General features: G+C 41.9%; 1 protein-coding gene across 2 annotated transcripts in view; it reads right to left on the minus strand.

Annotated features, from left to right (window-relative positions):
• Positions 1-552: 552 nt before the first annotated feature.
• dpysl4 (dihydropyrimidinase like 4) overlaps positions 553-10,129 on the minus strand; it is a 16,551-nt gene continuing 6,974 nt past the window's right edge. Inside the window, exons 10-16 of one of the 2 annotated variants that reach the window (XR_006824060.1) lie at positions 8,274-8,415; positions 5,880-5,964; positions 5,587-5,672; positions 5,321-5,500; positions 4,373-4,538; positions 2,356-4,132; positions 553-1,050 (exon numbers count right to left, since the gene is read on the minus strand). Coding sequence is in view for 1 of the 2 variants with exons in the window: in XM_046042861.1 (XP_045898817.1) it covers positions 4,041-4,132; positions 4,373-4,538; positions 5,321-5,500; positions 5,587-5,672; positions 5,880-5,964; positions 8,274-8,415 (751 nt within the window). In the remaining variant the exon portion in view is untranslated. Of the gene's footprint in view, positions 4,133-4,372; positions 4,539-5,320; positions 5,501-5,586; positions 5,673-5,879; positions 5,965-8,273; positions 8,416-10,129 lie in introns of both variants that reach the window. The other variant, XM_046042861.1, reaches the window with a different exon arrangement.

The following is a 10,129-nucleotide window of genomic DNA, read 5'->3' on the forward strand; positions in this document are numbered from 1 at the left end:
CATGACATTTTAAAGCCATGTTTACTGTTCTCCAGAATAACATGCTCAGGCAGAGTGTCTCTCCGTTGCAGTGTTCTTCATCACACTGGTTTTCCTTTTGGCTAGTGGTTGGGTTTTGGGTAGATATTACTGGAACATTTCATTGGCTCTAAGCTGGTTTAAGTCCTGTTTATCAGTTTGTACATGTTAACGACGAGTCCTCCATGCACGCCAAAGTTAGTCATGGAGATCCTGTTCACTTTATATATGCTGTTAAAATATATCTTCCCATTATATTATTATAACTTCCAGTGAACCCAAACAGATATTACTGGACATCAACAGATGCAGAGAGCAGCTCTGGGTTTCACCTCCTGCTTTGGTGTATTAGAGACGTGTCAGACTGACTTCATGAACTGGCACAAAAGTTTGCTCCAGAGAAAGTCTCACTTTAATGATCCTCGGGCGCTTCCTCTGGCGCCACCATGACGCCCTACTGGCTGGATTGTGCTGACTCTCTGTAGTTCATCATAGCGGTGTATAAAAAAGACATCTGACTCTACTGCGTTTCTCTTCACACTTTATTCATGCAGCAGGAAGTAGTTTCACATTCACCACAGAAACAACAACAACAACAACAACAGCAGATGCACCGTCACCACAGGATCCCCTCTTCAGATACACACAGGATCACTGCGTATAGAAAGAGCTCCATGTTGGCTCCGGTGCACCTCTGAGGACGTCTACAGGAGCAGGTCAGCCTGCAGGAACCAGCCGCCATGTTGGAGCTCAGTCTGTTCTGCAGGGATTAATAAGGAGTCGGCTGGTTTCAGTCTATATGCTAAGCTAAGCTAACCAGCTGCTGGCTGTAGCTTCAGATTTACTGTATTGACCTGATAGTGGTATCAAAATCAAAATATCCCACTGGTCACAGAACGTCTCCGTCTTCTTTTATGACGTCTGAACATTTCTTCAGACCTGCAGCACCAACATGGCTGCCGTGGACTGCGCAGGGCTGAGCTGTGTGGGAGGACTACGATCACTGACGCTAACTCTGCCAGGATACAAAAACTGTAAAAAATACAAAATGATCATGGTATCAAATGAAGCCTTTACAAATCAAATACAGTTAAAAATCCCTTCAGAGGTCACAGAGCTGGAAGGGGAGGCGGTCTGCAGCTGTGACATCACAAGCTGAAAACCCTTTGTTTTAGTCCTTTTACAGTCAGGGTCAGAGGTCATGGTGGATGCTGACCCTCCTACAGCAGGGTAAGACCTCGGATGTTTTTACGGATGTGGTACGGCACAATCACTCAGGCTCGCTGTTAGTTTCTCCTGTGGACACTCGTGGAACTGCAACGCAAAGTTCCACTAAACTGAGCGCGGGGATTTGTAAACCGAGAGCATCTATTGGTAAAGCAGGCGCAGTGACTGAGCACATGGATTATTGGTGATCCTCCGGTCACTGCTTGAAACTACAAGGGTTACATTTGACATTTAGCTGACGCTTTTATCCAAAGCGACTTACAGCTGTTTTATATGTCAGAGGTCGCACGCCTCTGGAGCAACGAGGGGTGTCTTGCTCAGGGTCACAGTGGGGAATTGAACCCAGGCATGTGTCTTATCCACTGCGCCATCTTACTCTACAGATCGTGCCCTCCTTGTTGTTTGAATCTGTTGGGGCCGAGGTCATGGAGCTAAATCTACCTTCACTTTCAGTTTAGCAATTTGCGTGGGCGGGACCAGCAGGAGAAACCCTAATGAGCATGTGCAGAGGGCCACACTACACAGAAGCTCTAAGCTAAAGACCCTTTTTGGCTCGTGTTCCAGGTCTTTTAATACATCCATGGTCAGAGCAGGGTGTTGTTGTATTGTTTAGTTGTGTTTGTTTTAGATATTTGTGTGGGGGGCAGTCAGTTTGTCTGCATCCTGTAGGGGTCATGGTATTGCAGGGTTTGCTACTTGCAGGCTACCACTGGATATATTAGCACCATTATTACAGTTGATAGTTCACAAAAAGTCTAATAGTGTCAGTCTGAAAGTTTAAATCTGGTTTCTGAGAAAACTTTTAAATGTATCTTTACTTCATCAATAACTACAAATAACTGGATTAATAACAAACTCTGCAGTCTGGCTCAGTTCAGACTAAATCACAACAATAGAAACATCATGAGGACTGAACGTGTCATTTCTACCAGCACATTATGGATTCACATGATTCTAATGGTCTCATAGTGAAGCAGATTTAAACTGAAGTGGTTCAGACCTATGGAAGATCTCAGAGCGACGTAGACCTGGATTATCCTGAGACCTTAAACTAGATGAAGACTAAATGTTAATGTTGAGCAAAGTTAAGACAATATGAATTTCATTTACACTGAGAGGAATATGTTTCTGGAAGGAATGGACGAAGGGTTTTGATGGGTTAGGTTGTCCTCTGGGAACATCTGGGAACATCCAGCCACAGCAGCTTACCGTGTGAAAGGTGTACTGGTGGTAAACAGTTTGTCTTCAGGTGTGAACGTGTCAGGAAGTATGTTCTGGACTTATTCTACTAATACTAATACTACGACTGCCTTTATCAGAGAGTACTGAGAGGCAAAGAGAGCATGAGGAAGTGACGAGTAGATGAAATGTTGAGTACACATGAGTTAAGATTAGAGTACTTCAAATGACTTCCAAGAGCCATACCAATAATATTCAGTACTAGTTAAGTACCAATGTAGTAGGATTTAGTACTAGTGGTTGGGTTGTTGTACTACTGCAGTTGAAGTAGGTGTAGGATTTACTAGCAGTTGAAGTATGTGTAGGATTTACTAGCAGTTGAGGGGGTTTATAGGGTTTAGTAGTATTTGTAGGGTTGTAGAACCATTGTTGTAACATTCAGTGCTACTCCACTTGAACTACAGTAGGTGTATGAGTTAGAAGTAGTTAGAATATTGATACCATTAATAATAATATCATTATTCTAAAATTAAGTACTAATTTTAGGGTACTACTCTTAGTAAGACTAAGTAGTAAAATTTAATATTGTAGTGCTTTTGTAGCAGGGTGTACCATTGTTGTAGGGTTAGAAGTATTTGTAGTGTGTACCACTGTTGTAGCGTTAGTAGTATTTGTAGTGTGTACCATTGTTGTAGGGTATTGTCCAAGTTGGATTACTATTATTTTAGGATTTAGTGCTGATTGGGTTTATGACGAGTTGTTAAATTGTATGGTTAAGTTTTTGTACTTTAGTACTAGCTGTACTGTTGTTCTAGGGTTCGGTACCTGTTGAAGTACTACTACAATATGGATAAATAGTAGTTTAGATTTAGTACTAGTTGAAGTAAAATTGTTGCAGGGGATTTAATACGTGTTGCTTAGTGTCTTCAGGGTTTAGTACTTGTTGTAGTACCTTTGTTTAGTAGGGCAGGGTTAGCAGGGTCTAATAGTATCTGTAGAGTTGTACTACCAGCAGGGTTTAGCACCAGCTAAAGTACCTTTACTGAAGAATGTAGTACTACTTGGATGGTTGTTGTAGGATTTGATAGTAAAAGTACAAAATATAGCGAGATTTAGTACTCATAAGGTTTATAACTTGTTGTTGAGTTGTAGGGTTAAGTACTAGGATTGAGTACTGTTGGTTATTGTTACCGTTTTCAAACTAATTAGTAGAAGTTGTAGTGTTTAATACTAGCTGCAGGGTTGCAGCAGGTTTTGGTATACTGTTATTGGTTGTAGCACTAGTTTGCTAGGATTTCATACGAGTTAGTTGTAGGGTTTAGTACTAGTTACAGTACTACTGTTATATAATTTGTAGTGTTGTAGTAGGCTTTAATGTTAGCTTTGTTGTTTAGGTAGGGTTTAGTACTACTTGCAGTACTTCAGTTAAGTACTAGGTACAGTATTATCATTGTAAGATGTGTAAATTTGTACTGGGGTTCAGCTGGAGATAAAGTACTATTGTTATAGGGTGTAGTACTAGTTGTAAGGTTGTAGTAGGGTTTGTATCTTTTAGTATATGTGACACTTGAGTTTTCTGTTGGACAAACTCAAAGTGACCGTTTGATTCTTCTTCTTTAAGATAAGGATGTAATGTTGGATCGTCCACCAGGTGGAGCCACAATCCTCTGAGTCGAGCGGCGAGGTATGTGGTCATCAACCTGAGCTCCTGTGAAGAAGAAGAAGAAGAAGAAGAAGAAGATGATGATCTGGATCAGTGTATCTTCTTCATGTTCTTCTTCATGTGTAACTGCAGTACTTAGCTATTGTATGTGTAAACTGTGTGTTATCTAAAGTACAGGATTTACCCAGAATGCCACTCTGAGCCAATCAGCTGTAGTGATCATTTTATTGATAAGAATTCTCCAGAGACGTGTGTTTGTTTGTGTCCTGCATGTATGAACACTACCTGCCAGGGTGAATCCTGATTGGTGGAGGTTTCGGGGGGCAATCTGGGATTTTGGACAGGGGGGCCCCCTGGTGGTTGGAGTGGGTGGGACCGATTTAGTCATACTGATGACATCATGGACGGGACCATCGTAGTTTCCACGGGGGACGCCGCGAGCCTCAGCCATCTGAGATGAGGAGAGAAACGTTTGATCAGTCAGTTTTCTGATTAACTAGTTCATCAACCAGACAGAGACGAACCCCGTCAGAGTTCAGGTAGTTCTCTGGTTAACAGGTACGTTACCTTGCTGCGGCTCTGATCCAATCAGAGTTCAGGTAGTTATCTAGTTAACAGGTACGTTACCTTGCTGCGGCTCTGATCCAATCAGAGTTCAGGTAGTTATCTGGTTAACAGGTACGTTACCTTGCTGCGGCTCTGATCCAATCAGAGTTCAGGTAGTTATCTGGTTAACAGGTACGTTACCTTGCTGCGGCTCTGATCCTCTGTCAGAGTTCAGGTAGTTATCTGGTTAACAGGTACGTTACCTTGCTGCGGCTCTGATCCAATCAGAGTTCAGGTAGTTATCTGGTTAACAGGTACGTTACCTTGCTGCGGCTCTGATCCAATCAGAGTTCAGGTAGTTATCTGGTTAACAGGTACGTTACCTTGCTGCGGCTCTGATCCAATCAGAGTTCAGGTAGTTATCTGGTTAACAGGTACGTTACCTTGCTGCGGCTCTGATCCTCTGTCAGAGTTCAGGTAGTTATCTGGTTAACAGGTACGTTACCTTGCTGCGGCTCTGATCCTCTGTCAGAGTTCAGGTAGTTATCTGGTTAACAGGTACGTTACCTTGCTGCGGCTCTGATCCAATCAGAGTTCAGGTAGTTATCTGGTTAACAGGTACGTTACCTTGCTGCGGCTCTGATCCAATCAGAGTTCAGGTAGTCATCTGGTTAACAGGTACGTTACCTTGCTGCGGGCTCTGATCCTCTTGTAGACGGCGTCGGGGAAAGCCTTCCGGGGGACGAAGCGTCCTGAACCTTCAGTCACGCTGAGTTTTCCATCCTCCAGAATGACTCGACCGCTGCTGATCACCACCGACGCCACACCTCGAAACTCTAAACCCTCCAGTATGTTGACCTCCACCGTCTGCACACAGGCATGCAGCATGGTGAGGAAGATGATGATCAATGATGAATTTTAATTATGGATGATGAAGACTGATGTGTTGTTACCAGGTTGTGAGTCTTTGCAGAAACAGTTCGGGTCTCCTTTGGATTCCAGACGACGATATCAGCATCTGAACCTACAGCGATCCGTCCTGAGCACACAGAGGACAGAAACCCACCATGTTACAGATATCTGAGTACCATTTATGGATATCTGAATATTATTGTAAACAAACAATAGGGTTAGGGTTAGATGTATTTCTAGAAGTATTACTTTATCTTTAATCATTACATCAAAGTTACAGATAAACCTGTCCTCCTTTATACTCGTATGTCAGTAAATCATTTCCAGGCGATACCTTTGCGCGGGTAAATGTTGAAGAGTTTTGCAGCGTTGGTGCTCGTTACTGCGACAAACTCGTTCTCATCCATCTTCCCCGTGGACTGCAGAGACAGAATGACAAAGATCTAAATAGCCATCAGCAGGAGGAGACCTCACATGTGGAAACTACATACATTTACACAACAGCCTCTATCCTTAGAGAGCCTTAATCCAGATAAAGAAAAACTCCACAAAAACTCTAACAGTTTTTTTTATGTTGCAGAAATGTGCCTGGTGTATAAATTAGACCATAAACTAGCACCACCAACCTAACCTAACCTAAACAATGTGTGTCGTTCTGCAGGGATAATGCTAAGGAGACCAGGGCATCAGTCAATTTAGGAAAACTGCATTTTCAATCAGAGCAGCAAATAAATGGAACCATATCAGAGACTGAACTAGCTTCAATATCTATAAACGAAAACACACCTCAAGACAAACCAGTCATGTGACCATTAATGTAAACCTTTGATTGGAACTGACTTTTCTCGGTCATGGAGAATATTTTATTTATATTATGTATCATAGTATCTGTGATACTGTGCTATACTTTCTTTTTCCCTCATTTAAAACCTGTGAACCTCTCATTTAGAGCTTATTGGCTGAGAGAGCCTACCATGACTGGCTGGAGAAAACACTGAATTTCGACAAAAAATGTGGATCATGCCACTTTATTAATCTTTCATTTGGTTTCTTGTGTCTCTGTACCTGGTTTTTAAAGTTTGTTGCTCTTCTGCATCTTCTGTCTGTAGTTTATATTATTTTATTTAATCTCTTCTTAATTAACTTGCCTGTTAAAATAAAGGTATAATAAAATGTCAGACTGAGAACCAGTGGTCCAGTGGATCCCATCATTGCAGCCATTATTATTTTTAGCCTCCGACGCAGGGCGTATTGTGCATTAGTCTCTCTGCACTGAAAACACACTCATGCCTTCTGTGTTCGACAAATCAGACATATTCAAATATTCAAATGTATGCAGACGATACAGTTCTATACACACATGGGCCATCAAAAACACCAGTGGCAACTAAACTTACAAACGCTATGGTAAAGATCAGTGAATGGCTAAACCAGTGTAGCCTTCAGTTAAATTTCTCCAAGACAGTTAGTATGTTTTTACTAAAACTACCAACTCCACAGCAAATCCGGACATTGTAATATCCGGTGAAAAACTTCAAATAGTTACAGAATTTAAGTATCTTGGTATTCTCATAGACTCCAAATTTAATTTTAATTCTCATATCACCAAAACTGTCAAGAAAGTAAAATTTAATCTATCTAATTTTCGATTTATCAGGAACTCCATGTCCACCCGACCACCACAACTTTATACACTCACTACAGTCCCTATACAAACAAACACACCATTGGATAAGAAACCACACCACTTTAAAACCAATACAGTCAAAATACAAGCAAACACAGTTTTGGATAAGAAACCACGTCATTTTCATAACTGCAATATTCTGTCAAAATATAATTTATTAAATTGGGGAAATTTTATTAAGTTCACAAATATCTGTCTAGCATATAAAATCCTTCATGGCCTGGCCCCTCCACCTCTTAGTGAGATTGTGAGTTTAAGGTCCATCTCCAGTCGCCTCACTCGAGGAACATCCAGAGGAGACTGTGTCATTCCATTCAGGAAAACTACGTTTAGTCAGTCAGCCTTTTCTATTAAAGCTTCAAAAGAATGGAACAACGTCAATCAGAGAAATTAATAGTTATAATGTATTCCGCTCATCATTAAAACGTTGGCTCCTTAGCAGTCAAACATGCCAGCACTGAACTTCCACCGCCGCTCTCTTGAGCCATCTTGCATGTTTTTTTAATTTAATTTCGATACTGCTGCATTTTAATGTTTATTCTGCCTCTTAAGCTTTGTATTATAACTGACTAATGTCTTTGACTGTGTTCTTAATATTGACTCTAGTTGTTTTATGAACTGCAGCTTGTACTCGTATGTTCTGTCGCCTCCAGCTGCATTTCCACTTAAGCTCTGTAGCGCATGAACTCCTTGTTGCATGTTTGTTTTGGCGTCTTATTCCTGCTACTGTAGCAAATGTAATGTTTATTGTATTTTTGCCATGTGACAATCAATTTGTTTTACCTATTACCTATTTTACATCGGGCCTAGGACTAAAGATGAAAAATAGCCTTTTGGCTAACTCTGGCATATTTTGAGCTGTCATGTTAATATGCACTGTCCTTGCAAATAAGTATCAGCTGTCTGAAGGTGGGAAGTAGGCGTGGCTTCTCTGTTGGCCTGTTTTCATTCTACAGCTATTTCTGTCACTTTTCACGTGAACACTGAATGTCTTGTTATCCACGTTTGTAGGGTTCACAGTGTGCAGACGGCTCATCTCACCACCGCTCTGTCCCACACCACAGACATCCTCTCCTCGATGCCGTTGGTTCCCTCTGGGATCAGAGTGAAGTCGTCTTTACCGACAGCTTTCTGAGCTGTGGAGAAGCTGGCGTGAGCGCTGGACGTCACCTGGAGGTCTCCACTGGAAAAAAAGGCACAACGAGCACCTCTTAGGTTCACCTGCAACACCTGGGGCCTCATTTATAAACAGTGCGTACGTACAAAACAGGGCTGGAAACGTGCGGACGCCACTTCCCAAGCAAAGGCTGTGATCTATAAAAAACAAACGTGCGTCCTGTAAGTAAACTCTGAACCATGCGTACGCACATAAAGAGGAGAAATGACAAACGGCGACTCACATGGCAGAAGGATGAAACGCGTTGAGATGAACAGGCCTACTACTGTGTAAAATAAATCCAAATATTACCTCTGAGTATTAAAGCCTTTCTGAATAAAAAACACCCCTTTGATTGACTTTCCCCAAAGTGCGCAAAAAACACACACAATTTAAGATCATTTGCAGCCACAAAAAGATCCAGATTTAGGATCATAAACACAAACAGATTCTGTTTCTGCAAAAGAGCCTAAAATATTTTTAACAGTTTAATTCGGAATCATATTAATTTATACTTGCATGCAGTGCAATTTATTCTCATAAATCAGGTGAACAGGAGGACATATTACACTGATCCCGTTTTCAGTGCATCAGTCGAGCAAATACGAGAGCATAGTTTCACACTGCCTATTGTTATCATCATTATGTTCGTTGCCTTTTCAAGGCTAACGCTATGCACCAGTATGTGGATGTGATGCGCTGCTTGGCGTTACGGACAATATAACACTATTTTATTAAAGAAATCTTTCAGTGTGTGTCACATAAAACAAGTCATTTCTTTTAACTCATCGGCAGCCTCATTAGTGAGTGGACTCTTTGTGTAGCCTAAATGGGCTAAATGTTTAAACACAAGCGGAATGCATTTGGTTTAATCTCTTTTCAAATCGGGAAATCCATATTAGTACCTTGGTCATCCTGTCTGTGTGTCCCCCCTCCAGTCAGTGATTTCACTACTCAGGAGGGAGACCCGTTCCTGCAGATCGGTTATAAAGGGGCGGGGCTCCGGGGCCCCCTTTCCTCCGGTACACAAGTGTTGTGTGAAAGTGCGTTTTCTACCCACCAAACAGCTTCAGCTTCACCAAAAGGAACGTCAGTGTCACTGAGTTAGATTTAGTTTTGTAGCTTTTCTGTCAGAGTCTTCCTCCTTTTCTTGCTGCAGTCTGGACGTATTAATATTAATGAGCGGTGTCTCACTGACCATTTATAGGCAGCTGTGGGCGTTTTAAGGGTCGACATGGCGCTCCCTCACATGCACCTCATTTTAAGTTGACTGTGATTTATAAAGGGAATTTGCTTACAGGTGTGCGTACGCACAGTTTCATAAGTCTGAATATTTTTTGGCGTACACCATTTTTGGCTTTTGGGCGCACGTACACTTTTAGTGAGGTTTCTACGCACAGTTTTATAAATGAGAGCCCTGGACTGTTGAGGTGGAAAGTGACGCTACATGTATGCTAACCATGCTAACAGAGAGGTGGGGTCATACTAACCATGCTAACAGGGAGGTGGGGTCATACTAACCATGCTAACAGGGAGGTGGGGTCATACTAACCATGCTAACAGGGAGGTGGGGTCATACTAACCATGCTAACAGGGAGGTGGGGTCATACTCACCATGCTAACAGAGAGGTGGGGTCATACTAACCATGCTAACAGAGAGGTGGGGTCATACTAACCATGCTAACAGGGAGGTGGGGTCATACTAACCATGCTAACAGAGAGGTGGGGTCATACTAACCAT

Source organism: Micropterus dolomieu, unplaced genomic scaffold (genome assembly GCF_021292245.1).
Source record: "Micropterus dolomieu isolate WLL.071019.BEF.003 ecotype Adirondacks unplaced genomic scaffold, ASM2129224v1 contig_14130, whole genome shotgun sequence".
Taxonomy (NCBI): Eukaryota; Metazoa; Chordata; class Actinopteri; order Centrarchiformes; family Centrarchidae; genus Micropterus; species Micropterus dolomieu.